The sequence below is a fragment of the Cariama cristata genome, unplaced genomic scaffold, assembly GCF_000690535.1.
Source record: "Cariama cristata isolate BGI_N322 unplaced genomic scaffold, ASM69053v1 scaffold15657, whole genome shotgun sequence".
NCBI classification, from domain to species: Eukaryota; Metazoa; Chordata; class Aves; order Cariamiformes; family Cariamidae; genus Cariama; species Cariama cristata.
This window is the reverse complement of record NW_009627194.1, coordinates 6388-28061: the sequence shown is the minus strand read 5'-3', so window position 1 is coordinate 28061 and position 21674 is coordinate 6388. Positions and strand designations below refer to the sequence as shown.

General features: G+C 45.7%; 2 protein-coding genes across 2 annotated transcripts in view; one reads left to right on the top strand and one right to left on the bottom strand.

Annotated features, from left to right (window-relative positions):
- Positions 1-208: 208 nt before the first annotated feature.
- On the top strand, positions 209-20655 carry FANCA (Fanconi anemia, complementation group A; the record flags this gene model as incomplete). Its single annotated transcript, XM_009704359.1, has 26 exons — positions 209-269; positions 373-422; positions 1539-1615; positions 3499-3603; positions 4174-4316; positions 4781-4851; positions 6300-6399; positions 7249-7448; positions 7902-7998; positions 8241-8417; positions 9485-9558; positions 10004-10132; positions 10617-10683; positions 10934-11100; positions 11697-11802; positions 12961-13020; positions 13415-13519; positions 14202-14314; positions 15149-15290; positions 17267-17329; positions 18501-18606; positions 18990-19065; positions 19446-19589; positions 19665-19701; positions 19986-20078; positions 20548-20655. Coding segments are annotated over 26 exons (2671 nt in total), but the record flags the coding sequence as incomplete, so codon positions are not given.
- A 230-nt stretch (positions 20656-20885) lies between these two features.
- Positions 20886-21674, bottom strand: part of LOC104164883 (zinc finger protein 276-like) — a gene marked incomplete at its 5' end in the record, with an annotated part of 6556 nt that continues 5767 nt past the window's right edge. The window contains 2 exon segments of the mRNA XM_009704358.1: positions 20886-21322; positions 21325-21527. Of these exon segments, the coding sequence (XP_009702660.1) occupies positions 21249-21322; positions 21325-21527 (277 nt within the window).

The window sequence follows — 21674 nt, the reverse complement described above, 5'->3', positions numbered from 1 at the left end:
AATAAAATATATATAATATATATAAATAAAAAGCAAAATTGAAGAAACGAATAACTATTGGCTAATCTGAACTTGATTTGTCTGTGGTTATTCATGTTACTATGAATATTTCTTATTTGCAGGAGCCAAATTAATTCTTGAGGTAATGAGATGGCACTTTGCAGCTTTGGCATAGCTAATATTTTGCTATATTTCTTTTCTGTCTCAGTATTTTCAGACGACCGTATTATACTTCCTGGTTTCTTCCTGCTTTGCTCAGGCCACGTGTGGTTAGTATTTGTTTATAGCTTTTTTTTTTTTTTGATCCTCCCATTTAGATGTGTGTTCGTAGACAGGTAATTTGTGCCTAACCTGCCTGTTTTTCTGTTGCAGCTCCCTAAAACCCCAGATGCGCACATGGCTTTTATAGATGCTTTAAAGAGGTATTGAGACTTCCCAGTGTTATTTTCTGTGCTTCTGGACTTTCTCTTCAGAACATTTGCCTTTACATCAGGCTATTGGAGGCTTTGACACCTTGTTTACAAACCTCCAAGTGTTGGCTAACCCTCTTGGCAGGACTTCGTGGCCAGGCTTGTGGCTTGCAGGCTGTGGCAGCTTATCTGTATAGGTGAATGTCTTCGCTTCTGTAATTACTCCTCTAGCCCCCATGAAACAATTCTCTAGAAGTCCCATGCAGCCCTCTGACTGCAGGTCAGGTTTATTTTTATGCAAACTTTGGAGGATACTACCGGATATAAAATTTCACGGGGAAGATGAGCCCTCCTGTGAAAGGATCCCCTCCTCCTCCCTTTGGGAGAGGGTATGGGAGAAGTGGAAAATGAAACTTAAATGTCTGTTAATGCTTTATGAGCTGCTCTTAAGGGACACCAGGATAATGGCCCAGGAGAACGCAACCCCTCTTGGAACTCAAGCTTGTCCTGTAAGCATGTTTAAAAGTGCTGCATTGCAGAAACGGCTTTATTTTAAATCCGTAACCTATTCTGAAGAAAAAACATTCACAACGCTGCCTGCAGATGAGGCATTTGGTCCTGCCTTGTCATTCCAGTCTGACTCTAGAAAAGATTGGATTGCTTTTGAAAATTAAAGTTGTAAGAGAAGCAGCTGAGTTCACTGGAGCCTCACGTAATATATTTTTAGTATTGAGTGCCTGCCCAGCAAGTGTTGGAGGTCAAACTTTGGTCTCCATCACATTAGCGTTTTCAATGTGTGAATGCTGCATGTCACATAACTTACACTCTTATGTGATCTTAGACATGTACTATATATGAAATGGGTATTAATGGATGTGTTAATAATATATATAGTATTGTTTGTGTGTAGTGTGTTACACAGGTTTAATACTTGCTATGAAAGCCTTGGATATAAATTTCTGGCCCGCCTGTCAGATGATGATTAAAAAATGCTTCAGATGCTCTGTATGCTTTGGAGCCTCTGTAATTACTTTTCATAGCGTAGCTGTTGTTTATGCTTATATTTAATAAAGCTGAAGTTTGAATGTGGTTATGTGGTATAATAAATGTCTTTTTTTATTATTATAGAGCTGATAAAATACCTTCAAACTTGTACTCCACATACATGCAAGCCTGTCGTGCTATGAAAGAGAAAATGTTACAAGGTAAAAAATACAACATTTACTTATGGATCAGTTTGAAAAGTTATTTCTTTTTTCCATTGATGCCCTCCTGAATTGAAAATTTTTGAAAAGTTACAGCTGATTAGGTCTTTAATCTATCCGTAATTATGTGTATGTTCTTTATGTCTTATTGAGGTTTTAAATGGTTACTCTCATAATGACTTTCTCTGCCTGTCCTACCTGGGTGGGATTTTTGCAGTCAGTGCGGAGCTCTGTGCTGTGCTGAGGCTGCAAGTGATGCCTGAGCTAGCTGATTTAAATCTGGCTCAAATACATCTCCATGAATCAGCGTTTGCAGCTTGAATGTGTCTCAGCTCCGGCTAGCCTGGGGTGTGAACCTGCTGGGTCGATCCCTTGCGTAATGGCACTTGTGCTGTCTGAACTCACCATCGTCCTCTTTTAAGGATGGATTACTGTGCGTGCCTGTGATCTGGGGAAACAGGAGGGGCCAGGAACGAGCCGGCAGTAAAGGGATTGCAGCGCATAGTTTACCTGCGAGTGGGTGGGAGGGCCCTGCTAATTTCAGGTCCTATCACTGTAGCCACCTTACTGGTGCAGTGTGTGTCAGTGTAATAGATATTCAATGAACTGTCCTATCTCTTTCAGCAAGTGGGCGTTTCAAATGCCTCTTAAAATGGGCAGCATCCTCACCACAGGTTTATACAAAATGAAAAGGTCAGGCTGGTGAGCAGAGATCGTTCCCAGAGTGCGGTGGAGATAAGTGGACTCTGTGTACAGAGACAAATCTGTAATTGACTCCTACTCGGGCATTTTGGGCGTTTGAAGCTTTCTGGAGATGCTGTAGCTGGAGAGGCATGACAGAGCAGTCCTGGGGAGCCGCAGATGCGCAGCAGTCTGGCTGCAGAGGTTGTCCTGGCAACCGGCAGGGATGAAGGATCCCTGCCTGCCGGGATCAGCGGGATCCCGAGGGGCAGTCAGGGCTCTGCAGGAGTCCTTGAATTGCCAGTGACCTGTAGTGGCACAGCCTGAGCCATGTCCCCTCCATCCCGACAGCCTCATCTGCATCCTAATCCTGTCCCCTGCATCCTAATCCATCCCTGGGGCTCTTGCACAGAGACCGGATTTAGGGCAGGCTTAGAGCTGACCGATACTCAATCCTGCCCGGTTTGTTAGTGCTTGCTCTTGCACATAAAGGTGACTCAGCAGTCTCCTAACACCTTGTTGCTTTACAGTGTGTCTATAACAAGTATTAATTTTAACCTTTGTTATTTACTTCTCTTGTTCATGGTTGAGTTATTTCTGGCCTGTGTACAAGACACTGTTCCTGTCTAACGAACTGCATGGGTGGTTTCTGGGGCTGCGCTGTGGCAGCTTGTTGCTGGTATGCTCTCTTTCTAGTGGTAAAAGGAATTTCCTTTTATTTCTTCTTTTAAACAAAAAGCAGAATAGAGTAACACGTGACATATGGAGATGTTGCATGGTCTTGCGCTTGAGGAGAGGCTGATGATGTAGTATGGATGCTGTAATGTCTGTCTCTGTATTTTGAGACTGATTCCAGCCTTTTGAGGACAGCAAATGCTTCTGTGAGGGGAGGGGCAGAGAGCTAAAGCAAATAGAAAGGCAACTCTGAAAGAAGAACTCTTTTGTTTCTTGTCTTAAAAAACTGAATTCCTTTCTGCAACTGGGGATAAACTCATAAATAATTAATCAAATAGCACATTTTGAATGTAAAAACAAAGCTGTATATGTGGCAGATTGACAGTTTGGGGATCTGTTATAGCTTATAGAAAAGTAAATACTACTTTTACATAAAATGTATGCAGAGATTGCTGAATGCATTTTATGTACCGATGTAATGCACAAAGGTGAGGATAGTGCGTTGCATTTCTCTCTTACTTGTCTAGATGAATCAAAAGTAGAGACCAGCCATTCCAAAGAGCCTGCTGAGCAGCTGAAAGCTGAACTGGCTGAACTAAGGACGCTGATTGTGGACCAGGCTAAACATGAAGGTATGCAGAAAGTCAAGTTATAACTACCCATAATTGACTGTTACAAAAGCTGCATTAATAAAATATGGCTAGTGCTAGCCAAAGTAGCAGCAGTAGTTACTTGCCACTGGTACCTGAAGATGGTAATCTTTCAGACCTGTATAGCTCTTCCAGCTATGAATATATATATTTTAATATCTGACATATTTCCCATGCTCAAGTTTGGAACTTAAGGTCTGCCCTTTGGTGTAGTACCAAGTGATCGTCACAATCTTTGCCAAGATGGGCAGCCCCATTCCTGGGGCTCGCCTGGTGACTTCTGAAGGCTGTTTCCCTTCTGGTGAGAAAAACTGTTCTGGACGTGTGTTGGTGATAGTACTGGGGAAAAACTAATGTTGTCTTCTAAAATGAAGATGATGATCGCTGTGTTCCAGGTTATGTTTTTTTGCTCATTAAAGCTTTTCATAATGTACTGTGGGCTCTGATCAATTAGAGTATATATTTCACTTATTCTTCTTCCTGATATGTGGAGCTGTAAATCTGTCATGCCTCCTGTCCTGGTTCTCCTCTTCTCCTGTTACCTTCCTGCAGATGTGCCAGCACAGATTGCGGTGATTTCTGACAGACTGGCAAGCGTCTTGGGTCACAGCAGTGATAAGAATGAAGCTGCTACTTTGAATTCCCCAATCCAAGTTGACGTTTCTGCCCCCAGGCTGGAACCCAGCCATCAGAGTGTAAGTGCTATCTGACTTGGGGTGAGAACCCAGTGGGCTGGGTATATAAAAATGCATCTGGATGGTACTTGTGAAAGGTTGCTTTGTCTGTGGAGAGCAGGAAGTACGCTTCTCCTTTTGTCTACCTTCTGCACAGACTATTCATATGTTTTAACCTCCTGGAAGTTGTTGGGTGTCTGGTGGTGAGATCTAGAGATAGAGTCTATCAGAGCAGCCCTGTGATGAGCTAGGCTTTCTTCATCAGACTTGTCTAGATACTTGTGTGCTGGGATCATTCCTGGGCTGTTATGGGCTTGACTTTCCATCTCTTCTTAGTGCCAGTGGATCTGTACAACTTGCAGTGAATGTCATTAACCAACTTGTCTCCTTGTTTTAATGTTGGGAAACAATATATACGCAGCACAAAACTAGATCTCGATATCCAGCCCAACAAGTAGGATTTAGCAGCGTGTCTTTTGTTCCAGGTTGTTGATCTTCTGCTGACATCATTCTGCCAAAACCTAATAGCTGCTTCCTATTTTAACCCTCCTGACAGGTAAGATGCAAGTAAAAGAGTAAGGAAATCAAAACTGGTTAATACGCTAGAATTCCAGCACTTGTCTAGGGGTGAGGAGGGACTTCTGGTTGTTCGTACCCACTGTGCCAGGCTGGCAATTGCAGGCTGCTTTATTCTGAGTTTCTGTAATCTAAGAACCAATGCACTTTGTGTGTGTGTAAATAAAACATGTTTCTCCTCTGTTACTGCTCTCTTCAGAAAAAGGTGGCATTTGGCTCTGCTTTGTACTCTGTGATAACGTATAAAAATTTTCGACAAATACGACGTGCTCAGGCTGGCGTTTTCAGCTCAATGGTGGGGGATGGGGAATGAAGCAAATTCTTTTTCTCCAGGAATTACTTGCTGGCTGACACTGGAGATCAGGGGAGGAGAATGCTTATCTTTTGACAGTGAACACTGCTGTGTCTTTGGGGTGTCTTTTTGGCATGTTCTCAGTGCTTTTGGCACATTCGGCCTTCATCCCTAATGCCATATCTAATATGAAACAAGTGAGGCATAATGTCTAGCGGTGCCGGTGCAGGAGGAGCAGCACAATACGCCTTCCCTCTACCTCCCCTCTTCCCTCTGGAAGTGACTCAGTTTGATTCTGGCCTGTATGAGGAGGGAGAGGTAGCGCTCCTCTGCCACTGGAAGGACTCTCTTAATAGCCATCGCCTTCGTGATGTAACAGAAGTCTGTAAACATTATAGTCAACATTTCAGTGGAAAATCGCTTTGTTGGAAAATAACAATGTACTGACAAGCTGCCTGTGATCCCAGCTGCTGACGGTGCTGAACTAGGTGGCTGCCCCTCCGGAGTGCAGCATGCTTTGGCAACCAGTGCGTCTTTCACTTTCTTTACACTGTTTTGCCCTGGAGCAGATTAATCTACATTGAAAACCTGTGCTGAAAAGTAGCTGTGATAAACAAGAGCGACCCAAGAAATTGTTTCTAAACCCAACTCCGCATCTGATCTCCTCTGAGGGTGTTTTTTTCTGTCGGCTGGGTGGGAAAGTCCCTCCATCCCTCTCTTCCTCTCTTTTGAACAGGATCTTGGCATATTAGTTCCTTTTTTGCCCTTGCTTTGTTTTTTTGACCCCATTTATTGCTCTGCCTCTGTTTACCTTGTACTCTCTGTCTGAAAAAAGCTGTCTGTGCCCCAGGCAGCTTCCTCTTCTCCTTGCTGTCATCTCAGAACACCTCATAGACTATGTATTAGCAAGTATTTGAGGCACAGCACTGGCAGAGTTCATGCCTTTGTAGGGGTCCTCTGTTCAGATACTCCAAAAATGACACTTCCTTCGACCCTATAAGTGGAATGATAATTGTCCTGTATTTACAGACAAGTAGGGCTCAGGTTCAGTGCGTATAAGCATTTTTAAATACCTCTTCCTGTATTGGGGATAAAAGGAAGGAGCAAAATGAGCATGTGGTTTTTACCTTCTGCAGGCAGGGACCATGTCTTTCCTTGTTTGTGAAGATGATGTGTGGACACAGGAGCCTCTTACCTGCGCTTCTGGCCAGGCTCTGCCAGCTTATTTATCATCAGGTTAGTTTTCCAACCACAAATCATATGGTTACAGTGTGCTAAAGGCTATCCTACCTCCATTTCCTGAGCTGTGGGGCATGTACCTGTCTGGACTGCACTGTGGAAGGAACTTCATTAGCTCTCAGGGCTTCCAAAAAAAACCAACAAAAAACCCCCAACAAAAACAAAACCTCATTTTGGACAAATACTATGGGCTTGCTCTCAGGAATGTGAGTGGAATGTTTCCCAACAGAAATACTACTGTAGAAGGTCAGTGCATTCTGAGATAAATTTTAACAGAAGCTAAAATAAACAAGTTTATGAACAGAGCCAAAAGAAAATAGTAGAATGCTTAATTCCCAAGCTTCCACATTGAATATTTCAATTGTATGCCCCATTTAAAAATAAAAATAAGACCTCAAGTCTGGGGTGCAGCAGTGTGTGGTTTTCTTTTAGAGAAGTGTTGGTTTTATTTTCTTTACCTCATGATATTGAAAAGGTGAAATTAAAAGGTTGATGGACTATATCAGCTTGTGTAGAAGCTAAAAAGCCTTGACAGTATCAAATTCTGCTGGGCTGAATTTACAGCTAGTTGCTCAAAGTTAGTGTTTTACAGAAATGTACAAATGTTGCTGCAGGTTGACCAAAGATAGCTGCACAATTTCGAGGAAGGAAGAACACGTTTAATGTAACTGGTGCCTCTCATCTGCTAAATTGATGTTGCTGCTCATTGCCTAATTCAGTGCAGAAGTAGTGTTCTGCTACTCGATTAATTCTGATTTTTTTTTTTTCTGAGAAAGGTTGTTTTGTTATAAATTAAATGTGACTCTCTCTCTTTCTTCAGTTCTTTACTTATGTTTTGGCTTGCAGGGTCCTTCCCTGAATGATGCTCACGTTTTAGGACTAGCAGCTTTTGTGATCCACTTAAGTGAATCCAGAGCTTTAATTCCTGAAGTGGAAGCCAATTTTGGGACTTCTCAACCTGTTCCTGAAAAGATCCTTTCCGTTTCTGAGTACTGGAACTTCTTGCTAGTGTGCAGGACAGAAGAGTCGTTTGCCTTCTGCATGAGGTGAGATCATGCATCCACCATGACCTTGCTTCCCCAGGCAATGGGTTTAGGTTTGCTGACGGAGGGGTGTTGGTAAACCTCCCATGTTCCTGGGGAGGATTCCCAGAGCATACGTAGGTGTTTCTGCTGCACAGAGGGGCTACACAGAGAAACAGGCTGATGGTGGTCCCACATGAAATCGCATCCTGATGATTGTACTGCCTGCTGGAGGAAGGACCGACTGGATGCTGTTGAAGGCCTTAGTTTAGTCTGTAGTTCTGAAATTTGTGCCATTAATGAACTTGAGGTTGGGAGCACATAAATAGAAGTGGTCTCAAAAACAAACACGTTTGGGACATGTTTGTTAAAAGCATTTTTAACACTCCATCTTTGTTTTGACTTTGGACTTTCATGAGTGGGAAAAGATATGATTGAACTAACCAGATAACGGAGTTCTTTCTTTTTCTCTATCAGGTTTTGCACTGCAGCAGCATCTTATCTTATGTGCAAGTTTTCATCCTACTCTCGTGAAGATTTGTGTGCCTTGCTTCCTCCTAGCCTTGTTAAAAAGGTAAGAGGAAAAAAGTTTTGCTATTACTTATGAGAAAGATCACACTCAGTTCAATTCAATTTCCCACTGCAGACCCCTGTGCAACTATAACTTGTACAAAAAAACCTATATAAAAATGCATCTTTGTACCCTCGCATCTTACTGTCTTGTGTATTTGCTTGCTTGGCAGTTTCACACAACTGGAGGTTGCACTGGGCCATTTTTGTGATGGAAATGTGCAGGGTTTTATGCCTTTGTTTTAGCTGCAGTACATCTTGCCACGGCTGAGCTTGGAAGCTCGGGGAATCCTGTGCGAGGAGGCTAAAAGTGACCTAGTCTGGAGTTCCCTGTCATGCCCCTCTCTGAACTACAAAAGAGCCAGCCTCTGTTTATGGAAGCAAGCACGCTTTCAAGAGCTCTTGAAAGAAAAAGCATTCCAGGTATAAATCTTTTTCATGACTTAAGTTCACACTGTAATTCACATTTTTCAGATCTGCCCTTTGCAATTTCCTTATTGGTGATGAAAAGCTTCTTGTAAAAACTTAATGCCTGAAAAGCTGGTCTGACAGCTGAAGATGCCATGTGTGCTAGGTTGTGTGCTCAATGTTATTTGCAGATTTTGATGATGGTGATAAAGTAGCAATAGAAAACTAGAGGTAAAGCTTTTGTGTCCTGCTTATTGCAAAAGCAGAAAGCTTGACAAGATATACCGTATCAGTAAGAAAATGATTAGGAAGTGCAGAGAAAAGAGCTGTCTGTAATCTTAGCTTCCTACTGTGTACTGTCTGTGAAGTGATCGTGAGTCAACTAACTGAAAATACTCGCTTGCTTTTTTGGCACTTTGTCTAAATGTCAGTGTTCTCCTGAACCACGTGTGTAGCTTGGATTGTTCGGCTCTGCCTTGCTACGAAGCAGGTTAACATCTCAGCTATTCTCTTTATACCATCCCTGCAATGTATCTGATTTGACAGGATTTCTTTTTTTAACCTAGTTCATATACAATGAGTTTGTCTTTGTGCAGAGGAGTTTGTCATGTTACTAGAATGACTCCTTGTGCTTGGCTAGCTTGATGTACAAGGCTAAAATACCTTTGCATTATAACCTTTCTTTGATGCTTATACCAGTCTGTCTGACTATGATGCTTTGTTCATTTTAGCATTTATTTCTAATAACATACGTTCATTCTGGTATCTAGACTTTAAGAAGATGAGCATGTTTGGAAATGTCAAAGGGGTGGGTGTGTGTGGGTGTGTGTGTGAGAGATGCTTTATAGGCTTGCTTTCAGTAAATTTTTGAATGCAGTGGGGTTTTAGTTTAGATTTATTGCAAGGGAAGCAGTACAGGGACTTCCTTGGGTTGATGTCTCCTGTTTCGTATCTCTTAATCTGCACGGGATTGTGTCTGGGTATGGGTGAAGGTGGGTTTAAGCTGGGAAGAAGCTGACTGTTCTGCACAAGTTACTTGCCTTGCGGGTCAGCCCTCTTACCCAAATTGTTGCTTTTCCCAGTTGTCTTTCAGAGAGTGGCTGCTGTTGGAGCTGGAAGTGTACCCTGAAAAGGATATTCTCTCTGCTTCAGAAAGGCAAGTGCAGAGGGGCCCTGTTGAAAAGGGAATAGTTCAGGAGTCTTTCCCACCCAAATTAGGAAGAAGCATTGAAGATTAGGAAGTAAATGAACAAGCTGCTGCGGGACACAAATGCCTGTTGACTACTATGGTTTGTCCAGAGTTCAAGCAATGCTAGAATGAGGCCTGTTTTTCAACTTGAGGAAGTTCACCAAGATAACCTTTGGCCTGCGTGTGCATTCCTTCCAAATAGCTTTTCAGAAAACCTCCCCATTTCCGGAAGCAAGAGATGGCTGACATCAGGACATGTGGTGTCTGGTGGAAGACTCTCTTTATGTTTGTACTTACATGGGTGCTTTTATCTGTCATTCCAATTGGTGTGTGAGCTTCCTTTTACATCAAGGGAAGGGCACCATTAAAATGCCGTGATAGATTTCCTATCTTCTCCTCTTCAATATTGCAGACATGATTTCCATTATTGGGCCATCTATCAGTGGTATCTTCCTGCACCTTCTGCTGCTGGTGGCTGTGATGGAGAGCTGGAGAAGGCATGTGGCGTTATTATCAATACCATTCTGGATTTCTCACAAAGGTATTCTGTGTCATGACTTGCATTTCTGCAGAAGCAATGGTTCTGCTGATGACCTTGCAAGCTAGGAGCTGTGAGCTTGTGCCTCGCATGGGGCTGTGGAAGTGATTCCCTTCTCACAGGTCTGGCTGGAAGCGGAAGCTGGGAGGTGGCTCTGCATGACTCGCCAGTCTTTGCATAAGAATCTTGCTTTAGGTGACAGAGGTCTGGGGTTGAAGTCACAAATAGTCCCCAGTCTGTCTTTTTTAAGTTGAATTTATATTCGGATTTGTTTGTCCAGACAAGCATCAATGCCCCTGAGAAAGTGGCTGAAGCTGGAAAATAAGGAGGGAGGGTCAGAGGAGAGTTGTTGTCTCACCTACAGCTTATTTAAGGAACATTAATGTTAGAGCTTTATTTTCATCTGAAGCCATTGGCCTTTATTTGAATTGTGTTATCCTCCTGGGCCAACAGAGTTAGTTACCTGGTGCGTGTCTCTTAATTTCAGGTTGGACCTGGCTAGCTGTGGCAAAAGGAAAACATCAGTCAATCCTGATATTCTGTGCAAGCTGCAGGTGATTTCAGACTTTGATGCGCATCTCTATGTTCAGTCCTCGAATTTGACAAGTCAAAGCATTTCCTAATACCTCGGTGTATGTAAGGCTGGTACTCAGCTCTCATATGAGAGCAGTGATATGGAAATTGAGAGAGAAATTTTTCTTATTGGTCTCTTTGTATTACTTCAGAGAAACATAGAGGGTTTGAACGCAGACTAGTGTGTAGCCCTGACAAACACTGTTTTTTTTTCCCCACCTCCCCATTTAGGAGATGGTACTGGAGCTGGGGTGTAGGCGAAAGTTGTTTTCTGGCTACTTGGATGCCCAGAAACACTTCCTATTTGAGATTCTCCAGGAAAGACTGAAAGACAGAAAACATGGGTCTGCGCTGGGTGAGCAGTTATGGAGGCAGCAGGAGCTGCTGCTGCACAGAAGGTAAATGCAGATCTGAATGGCTGGGAATACCTCGAACAAAACTGCTGCTCAAAGCAATTATGGTGTGTACCTGCACAGTTGGGTAGCCTCCCCTCTGATTCCACAGCAAGGGAAAATGACACTGTATGTCATGATAACAATTGTGCAAGAGAGACTTATTCCCTGGTACCCACAGGAGTTAGCTGTGTTTCAGCGTGCCATCTTGGGCTATGAGTTGCCCCTACCAGTAGACTGGATTTCAAAGACCACACATCTTCATAGACTGTTTTACAGCCAGCAACACTCTTAATGCTGCCACTTGGTGTTAGCCATCGTTAAATTACTCTATTTGCTGCTATAATCGAGGTGTGCATTTCCATTTTTGAGCCATTGATAGTTTCTTTGGAAATGGTGCATATATCTCATTGAAATGCAGGTTCTTTTCTGCACAACTGGAAAAATTCCTTGTGCGGTTTCTGTCAACAGCTTTGAGATGTCTTAGATTTGACATACTCTCAAACGCCCCTCAATATCAAAGCCTTGTCCCCTGAGAGTGCGGAGTCTGATTCTCTTTTTGACGGTAATGTCAATTTTATTTTTGTTCTTCCCGACCTAAGGATTCTGGTAGGGCTCCCTGCATCCACTCTGATCATGACACGTCGAAAAGGAAAGAAAACAGTACTGGACTGTGAAGACTTCTTTTGTTTTGTAAACTCGGAGCTGGTACGTGTCGTTAGCCAAACAATAATTTCTTGTTGGTAAATGCTCTAGATAAAGACCTTAAACTTGGATTTAGGACAGGAGTTAAAATGCAGCCGAACTTGAAACAAACTTAGCTTGTGTCAGAGCGTAGGGGAGGCTCAACTCATTCTGCTCAAGACTTTCCAGCCCCTAGCCCTGCAGAGGTCCCCTCGGCACTGCTGTGGGATGACTTTTGGGTTCATTCATTTGGAGTTGTGGTGGCATTTTACGCTATTGAGAGAGAACCATTGGGAAATGGTGTAGGCAAATCTGGAGTGGAGCCAGCCAGCATATTGGTGTTTGGAGCTGGGGATGCACAGGCCGGGGGTAAAATCACCAGCAGGTGATCACAGAGTAGCCTGGTAGTAGCTTGGTCAGTTCTCGAGCAGCAGGAGTGTTCTTTCCAGTCACGTTGTTTGTGACAACATGTGTCTCTGGTGCGCACGCACGTGCAGCAGCCTTGGGAATGCTCTCTCTTGTGTGGATATGTTGTCCTTCTGTGTCACCTGCTCCTCCTTTGTTGATGGTGAGTTAGAGAGAAACCTGAAGTGTTCCCATGGAGGCCTAGAAGTGAGGGACTGAGCATGAGCTCTTTAATTTCTCTGTCACGCCAGGGCAGAGACTAATCTGCTGTGTGTAGAGTGAGATCCTGCTCATCCTCCTGTGGTATGTACACTAGAGAAACATTCAGAAACATCCCAGTGGCTTCCTGGGAGAAGATCAGTTAGCTTGCAGGTCCCTCAGGGCACTGTTTTGTGCTCTGAGGATAGCTATTGTTTCTATTTATTCATCCTGACTGGCCTTTTCCAGCCCTCCTGCACTGTCACATTAGGCAGAGCCAGAAACCTCCATTCCTTCCAAGACTGTTAATCAAACTGCTTCTGCCATCCACAACCTGTGGTGAGCAGGGCTGTCTGATTTGCTTTCTAGTGCTGGGATTGTAAAGCACTACCGAGTCAGTGGTGTTGCTTTATATAGAAACAAATTTTCTGCAATCTGAAGTGATACTCGGGATCTCACAGGGTGGTTCTGTGCTCTCCGAGTCCTGTTGTGCCAGTCACCTAAAATGTTCAAAGAAAATCGTAATTCAGAAAGGAAGGAATGATTTTTTTTTTTTTTCCTCTCCTTGTCTTCCCACAGAAGAACGTCTGTTCCAGAGGATATGCGCTCTCCTACGACATCACCGCTCACTTCTTCAGGGTAACTGCTGCTCTTGTCATTCTGCGCCATTGTCCGTGCTAGCCAGCCAGAGTAGGTGTTTCTGTACTGGGATACCTGACTATATGCTATTCTTAGCAATGAGATGTGCTATTTGTACCCTTGTTTTGAGAACTGCTGGTGTAAATTCCAAGAAGAGGAGCAGTAATCCGGGAAAATGAAGAGAAGTAGCAGGAGGAAGTAGTGGTAGAGGTTAATTTTAATACAATACAGCAAAGCTGGTGGGGGAAGGAGAAGCTGTTGGGGACACGTTTCTTTTGCTGAGCCATGCTGACCCCTGCAGTTACCTTTGATTAGTTTACGCATGGCTTGGTGAGGTACTTCGAAGCAGCAGAGCCGTTTGTGTGTAGTCATCTTGTAATTTATCCACTTCCAGGGCCTGCTTAGTGCCAGCTTGGACTGTGAAGAACCGGCGGAAGAGGTCAATGCTGTTCTAACAGCATGTCAAACCAAATGTCCCATCGTGCTTTTCTCCGCAGTGGTAACTGTTCATATTTGGTCTTCAGAGTGCTAGATGAAAATTGGTTCAGAGCGTTTGTTTGAAACTTCATTTAATGTAAACTGTGAAGTGTGGGGGCAGTAATTCTTAATGCCTTTGGAAAACTGCAGAGTGTTTCAGTACCCCTGGTATCGCTGATCCCAGCTCTGGGCATGCAGCCTTGTTTTTGGCATGTCACTGTAGAAGTGGAACAGAGGCGGTGTCAGAGTGAGAAGCTGGGAGACTTGGCTTGGTTTCAGATGTGCCATACAGGGGCTGGTTGTTACATGCCAAACAACCAAAAAGTCCATAAAGCACAGACTTTTCTCTCCTGTGCGTAACTCTTCATGCAGTGTTTTACATGGTGATGCATGTTTTTGTTGCATGTGGTAAGCATGTACGTTGGCTTTGCGGAACGGTTCTTTTATTATGACTGGTCCTGCTAGAGGAGTTTCAGGGCACCATGGTATGAACACGGTCATAAATAACCCTCCTTGCATTTTCAGGATGTGGAACTTCTGACGTTCCTTCTGTGTGTATCTACAACTTGGATTTTTTCATTAAGAAGGGGGGAAAAAAAAAAACCTTTCTCCAAGTACCTGGCTGAGATAGCGTGCATATCTGACTGCAAACAACTAATGAGTATGCCACCGCTAATGCTGCTGGTTTCCGTCTTTCTTCCTAGCTTTGGTGGCTGAGGCTGGAGCCAGTCCTTTGCTCTCAGTGGAAGAGACTCTTTGGGGCTCCACTTGCAGAAGAACTGGAAAGACTGAGGGAATGGCAGTCCTCTGCTACCAGGTGTGTACGAGGAACCCAAGAGTGGATCTGCAGGCAGGAGAACCTGCTCTCTGAGGGGCCAGCGCTCAGGAGGCCTGTTCTCTGAGCTGGGCTGTGCTTCTGCAGGCAGTATGAAATGCTAATGTGGACTGAGGCTTGTAGGACAGCTATATACAGATCCCTTTGTAGAGTTTAAACTCAAAATGGGTCATTATGATTATTTAGTCTGGCCTTCTGTGTAATATGGGTCAGAGTGTTTCACCATAAGGAAAAGAGAATCTTTTTAGAGGAGACTAGAAGGCAGAGTCCTTTTTAGACAAACACTGGAAATAGCCTTCAGCACAGCGTTGAGTCATTCGCTTAAGCTGCCGCACCCTTTGCTCCCTGGATTTGGTGAATCTCTGGTCTCCTGAAGGTACTGCCTGCTTCTCTGCTGTGTGCTTCCTTCTTTACCTGTCCTTGTGCTGTCTGTTCAGCATCCTGCAACTTTTCTCCAAAAGCTGGGAATTTTGTGTAAATCCCCTTGCAGGTTATTGCAGGTAATAATCACATGCTTGTGTAGTAGAACATACAGTTGACTACCTGCCCAACTTGTGATAAAAGAGATTTGGGAATGCTGCTGTCTGTTTCTAGACTGTTGTTTGTTTGTTTGTTTTTTAAAACTGTCTCCATCTAGCATCCATCTGCAAGGGGGAAAAAAAATTGTAGAGCAGAATTAACTTTTTTTTGGTCCCAAACACAAACTTACACCACTTGCCCAAGCCCCTGATTTCCTCCTCATTCACAGCTGTGATTTTTTTTTTTTTACTTTATTTTTTTCCTTCAAAACCATGACATGCTGGTTTTGTTTCCTAGCTTCCTTTCTTCAGGAGTGGTTTTCCCTCTCTCTGGCCCTCCTTGGGTTTTGGCTGCCTTCCTCCATTGTACTGTTCAACAGCAGTCACGACATGGACAAGAGAGAAATGCACTGAAGAGGCTGGAGACTGACACAGAGCAGGCAAGACTGGGTGCATTTAAAATATGTCTGCTGGTCCCTACACTTGAAAACTAGAAGTAGAATGTCTTTAACTGAGAAATAGTTGTCCTGAGATACTGCTGTATCCCTGGTAAACCCTGTTGTGAAATCTTGCTGGTGGCTAGTTGACAAAATGTAGCTGTAAATTACTGGTTGCTAAATACTTATACTAGAGGCAAAGTTATTCCAAACTTAAACTTTTAACTCGGACAGAGGCTCCCCTGTGAAGTCAGGGATGACTGTTAAACAGCTGCTTTAAAAACTGAAGCTGGAGAGAGCACTGCAGAGATTGAGAGCTCAATCCACAGCATGCCAGGATCACCTCTCCCTCTGACAGAGCAGTCCTTGGGGGTTTTAGCTCAGGCAGCTTGGCTGGAAGGTTAAGGAGATGCAGAAGGCTTGGGAGACAGGAGTGCAGGCGTTTTAAGGGCTCTGGGAAGACATGTTGGGAATCCCAGCGACAGATTTCCTGAGAGTTTTCCCAAGTCTTCCAGGAAATGCCTCTGCCATTTCACTATGCTCAGTGCCCTCTGTGCACAGGAATTCTCTGAAGCGCTCTGCTGACGAGGAAGTTGGGCTACTGCCCAGCAGTTCTGTCTGCTGGTCTTCCAGGGGATAGCTGGGACCAGAGCTCAGTATGGGGAGTGTCCCTGTAGTGAGACATTCACAGATAAATAGTGTTGAAGCGGAACCTGTGCCTTACTATTTACTCTTAAGTTTTATTGCTCCGGGCAGCAGTTATGGTAGCAGCTCCTCTTGCTAAGGGATTGACTCCTCCACTGTTTATACTGGTCTAGAGCCAAAAGTTGCTAGTCAGAAACTGGTGTCACTGAGTCGATATGAGCATTTAGTACCTGTGGAATAACAGTGGCTTTCGCGTCAAAAATCTGCCTTGAGATAGGAGGAGGATACCAGGAAGAGTGAGAAGAGTGGGAGGGCTGAGTGTAATGGGGGTCCCAGGAGGTCACAGCAGCTGCCTGGTGCTCAGGCCTCAGCTCAGATCCTCAACGACTGCTCCGGTATTGGTGGGATTGCACAGATCATTCTGCAGTGGGGCCTTGGTCCCACGCACAGGACTGATGTGAGGTCACGTGCTGAATCCCTTCAGGTGACAGCATCAAAGAACAAATCTCTCTGTCAGAAGGGGGAGTGTTGTGGGATTCGCCACCTTTGGGGATGAGACACTGCAGTTAAATCCAAGGAATCCAGTTGTTCCACGTGCCACTCCTTTTTGTTTGATTCATCCACATGCAGCAGTCTGTGCCTCTGGAAAACTCTCGGCTGAAGTGAAAGGTCTCTTGCTGCCATCTTCCCTGGCCTGGCCTGACCGCAGTGCATGTGCAAACAGACCTGCTGCGCATAGAACATGTTGTTCAGCTCAGCCCTCTCCTTTCTCAGACAGAGATAGGAAAAGCAAGAAGGGTTAGCTTTACTACTGGATTAGCAGCACAAATAAATAAAATAACTTCCCAGGATCACAAAACCACTGCATCCTTTAATTTGTGTGGCAGGGATCCAGAAAAGTGATAACCAGCATATGTCAGGACAGGATTACAATGCACTTGCTGAGATGAGGGGCTGCACAGCATCTGCTGGTGGTGTGCCGGCTGTGGACCAACATTAGCTCTCCTCCAGGTTTACATCTGTGGTAGCTCACTCAGTTTCTGCTATATTTGGGAGAAGGTGTCATCTGTTGTCTGACTTGCTGACTGCAGCGAGCCTTGCTTTGAGAACAGTGAATTTAGTGTGGAATTTACCTTTAGCAGCGATGAACAATGCCAGGCTGCAGTCTGTCATCTTCAAATGCACTGCCTTCACCTGGAAGGAACAGCAGTGCTTGTAGTTCATCCAGGTTCATCCTGGGAATGTACTCAGTGAATTGTTATTTCCTGATTGTAAAACGCAAGTTCTGAGTCACCACCGCAGATAGAACTAACAGGCAGTCTCTTTCTTTGCAGCTTCTTGTTTCTCTGCTGTTCTTCTCACTCATGGATCTCATCTCAGCAAAAATAGCACCAAAGGTAAACTCAGCCCTGAGGGAATTCTTACGACACTAAATGTATCTGATCAGCTTGGTTTGCTGCCTAAAAATGCTCCGTACCGGTACTGTGAAGGCTGGTGGCTTGTTCTGCCAGAAGGAAGGGATCAGCAACATCCCAGACAGAGCCTGCTGAAAGCCCTTCTGTTCCGATCAGATTAAACCTGTATTTTCCTCTAACTGATGTTATCTCACCTTTCACTACAGTAGCTTTTATTTGTCTTCCTGAATGACTTGCTATTTTCAGTTCCCTGTTCAGACTTTATACCTCCCAGGTAGTGCAGGAACTTCACCCCTCTCTCTTAGCTTTTGTGTAGCATTTCACATTTGTTAGGTGACATTTTTCCTCAGGCTGGAAACGTACATGGTGTTTCACAGGAGAAGAGCTCCCCAGTGAGGAGGAACATTGGTTTCCAAATGATTTAATGCTATTAATTAAACGAAGGAGCAAAGGTGACAGGTTTCCTCCAGCAGCTGTCTGTCCTAAGCATCCTCCTACCTGTGAATGCTTGTTTCTGTCCCTTTGCTGTCTTCTCAGCTTTGAAGTGCAGCCATTTGTGTAGTCACCTAACAGATTGGATGGGGGAGCAGATTCAGGTTAAAAATAATCATTTGCTCTCATAATCTGCCTCTGGGAGAGTCTGGAGGAAGAGTCATTGAGGAAAGAAACATCTTGAGCAAACAGATCAGGGAGGTTATTCCAAGTAAAATGAGTAACGCAAACCCCACCACACACACACACAAAAACCCCAATCCCAAGACATGCTATCACTAGAAAGGTTAGAGGTGGGAAAAACCTGCTCCGGGGAGCAGGGTGGGGTCAGTGCAGGACGTGCAGTGCTCTGTGCTGAGCCCCACTGGGAAGTGTGGTGGTGACCAGCTGGTTGCTGAATAACTGCTCTCGCCCCTCTCTCACAAATCATTCTCAGCTGAGCCCTGTGGTGGCCTGGTTTGGTGATGAAGGTACTGCATTGCTCCAGTGCCCCATTGCCCCGGGGGAACCCAGGATGCCAGGCGAGGGGAAAGACCGGGCTGAATTCGTAAAGATCCTCTAGTGGAGCACTTTGTGTATGCAGTCTCTTGTGAGGGGTTCCTTTCTGCTTTGATGCAACTGAAGTGTAAGACAAACTAGAGCTGTCCTTTCTGATGTGCAGGACGGAGTGGATTTTCAGATGTCTCTGGAATGGTCGCTGGAGATCTTGCAGTGCCTGGAAGAGAAGGGCATGTCCTGGCCACTTCTTTTCCTTTCGGCAGAGAAAGGTGAGCGAGTCCTGCCTCTGAGGGGTGGAAAGGCGAGGGGCAGTGCTGGACAGGCATGCCCCATCTCTTTGATTAATGAGTATACCTGTGAGAAGGAACTGATGGCCCTTTGTAAGCAGCACAAAAAATACTTGCTGGAGTAAAAGCTGAGAATATCCTTGCAGTATGGCGACCCAGCTGATGATCAGGAGCCAACTGAAACTCAGTATTGTTCCTGCTGGTAGAGAAAGCCTCAGAGGGGACAGCTTCCATCTCTCGGTCGTCACCAGCCCTGGGCACTAGTGTTTATTATAGGCTGGAAGGAACTGTGAGCCCCTGTGCTGCTGTGGAAGTATGCAAGGTGGCGTGAGGACCACCAGAGTGCTTGTCTCTGGCTATTGCAGACCCTGGAAAATACAGCATCCTGCGCAGCGCAGCCTCGGACCGTCACATCCGGCTCTTGCCTGTTGCGTTCTACAGGTAAGGCCCTGCTGGGCTCAGAAGGGAGGTGTTCGTGAGGGAGGATCTGGCTGACGGTTTGCATGTACAGCAGCTGACACGGCGGTAACTGTAGCGCTGGGCTGTAGGTGAGCTGAGCTCTTACCTTAGCTGTGCAGGAAAGAATCCTTGATCACGGCAGGATTGCTATTTAAGGAGTCCCGTATCTTTTGCTAGAAGCTTCCCTATGGCTTTGTGCTCTGAACAGGAGTGTCCCTGCCTGCCTTCCTGCTCCGGGCAGTGGGGTGGCCCTGCACACAACGGGACTTGTGATGCAGCAGATGCCTTTGCCTTGTGTCTTTATGTGTTTGAGTCTACCATGGAACCAGTCCTAACCAGACATGGTGTGTGACCTCCTCTAGCCTCACCCCTTGCTTTCACCAAGAGCTGCTCACTCGCGAGCAGGCCTTTCTCTGCGTGGCGCTCGATTTGTACATTCGGCTGTGGAAGGGCAAGAACTGCCACTGTCGGATCAAACTGGGCAAAACCCAGACCGCACAGAACATGTGAGTGAACCTCAGTCTTTTTTTTCCTCTTGTAACTGTGAATCCTATTCTTTCTCCCTCCTCTGTCACTTGCAGCATCCCTCTTGTTCCCACCTTCCCGCACAAAGCAGAGGTAGCTTGTGCGGCTGCCTTGGCAGGCACGCAGCTTCCTCGCACCTTGGGGCTGAGAGAAGCTGCCGGTGCTGCTGCCCAAAACTTAAGCTGCCTCGCTGCTGTCTTACGTATACAGGATCTCAGGGTGAATGTAGTCGCTGATCAAGTGATCTGCTTAACCTGGGAATAGCCCGAGGTGCAGTGTGGTGGCTCCTGTTTCACTTTTGGAGGCAGGGGACTGAGAGCTGAAGGTGACATTGCGCTTGGCCTTGGTTGGCCCTGTCTCTCCTCCGTGTTCCCCAGGGGGATCCCTTGGACGTGATCTCCACGGCCCGGCGGTTCCTGCTTGGTGCGATTCCACGATGCCCTGCCCAAAGCTTTGGAAACATACAACCGGTGCGTTGGGATTTTTTTTTTTGCCCTCTCCTCCCAGTGCATGAGAGCTGGGAGCGCTGCTTCTGCCTGCGTAGCCTTTCTTGGGCACTGATCCTGTACTGGTGCTGCCCGCTTAACCTGCGAGAGACACTCTGGGTTTCCGTAACACGTTTGGGAGCGGTGGAGGACACCTGCTGCTCAGTCACTGCTATAGCCACATCCTCCCTCGCCCGGCCTGCAGGCTCCGGCTTTCTCAGCAACAGCAAATGCTGCGCTCACACAGCACTTGCGTAATGCTTGGTCTTGGGGGAAATATCGAGCGCAGCGAAGGGGCAGGTGTTGAAGTTTCCCACAAGCACCGTGTTATTTCTGCACGAGTTGGCAACAGCTTCCCTTTCCTCTTACCTGCAGCGAGATGCTCTAGCGTTGCTGTAACTCGCTTTGAGGAAGCACGAGCAGGTCTAATACTGGCTACTTGCCCTCTCCCCAGCTACTGGCCGCATGTGAAGAACTTGACCCAGAGCTGGGAGCCACCCTCCTGCACTTCTCAAGGCCTGCTGCGGCCACGGAGCTAGACGAGGAGCTGGTCCTGTTCTGAGGGACGGGCAGGCACCGGCACGGCACAGCAAGCTGAGCAGAACACCCTGACTACAGATCGAGGGACAGACAAGGTGCTACCTTTCTCACCAGTTCTGTTTCTTTCAAATTACTTTGTAAATAATTTATTACAAGCATAACCATGAAGCTCTTGTTACAATAAAAAGTAGGTTACAAATTTCTGTTTAGACTTGCTTTGGGAATCATAATTCCCTCCCCCCCCCCAAAACAAAGTTGCTCCACTGTCCCGTGTACCCTTAGAACCCCCTGAGGGCACTTGTGTACAGGCAGCAGCTTGTGCGGGCAGGGAACAGTTGTGGCCAACTTCTGTTTCTACAACTGTGTGTGTGGGGAGAAGGGGGAACCATGAAGGGGTGCTGCCAACATCCATTCCCCTGGGATTAGACGGACTCTTAGTACAACACTGCTGAATCAGACGTGAGCATGGAGAATCACAGCATGATAACAAGCTTTTTCTGAGCAAGCTGAAGCTAATTCCACTGAGTTCTTTGGGAGACTAAAATGTAGATTAAAAATCTCCACTCTGCCGTATGGTTTCTACAGGGCTGGACTGGGAAAGCTTCCCCGTCCCCCTCAGGTGGGCTCCTGCTGTGCAGTCACTTCTAGTTTTACTGCCTGGCTTTCTGAAGTCCCTGAAGTATTTAGGTGGGCTCTGGCTCCAGTGGCTTGGCTTTGTCCTGAGTCTGGGTCAGAGGGTGCACCATGGACATGTGGACATTAAGGTTATGGGCCTTCTCGAAGCGCTTCCCACACTGGTCACAGGCAAACTCCAGCTCCGTCTCAGCTTTGTGTTTGGTCATGTGGTACTTGAGCGATGCTCGTTGTCTGCACTGGAAACCACAGATTTCACATCTGCAAGGCAAAGCAAGCAGCCTGAAGCCACAGCCAGAGCGTTCGCTCTTTCTCGCACCGAATAAGCCCACGAGAAGACGACCACAGCCTCAGAGCTGCTTGTTCATAGCATCTCCTACAACTACCCTGGTCAAGCAACACAATTCT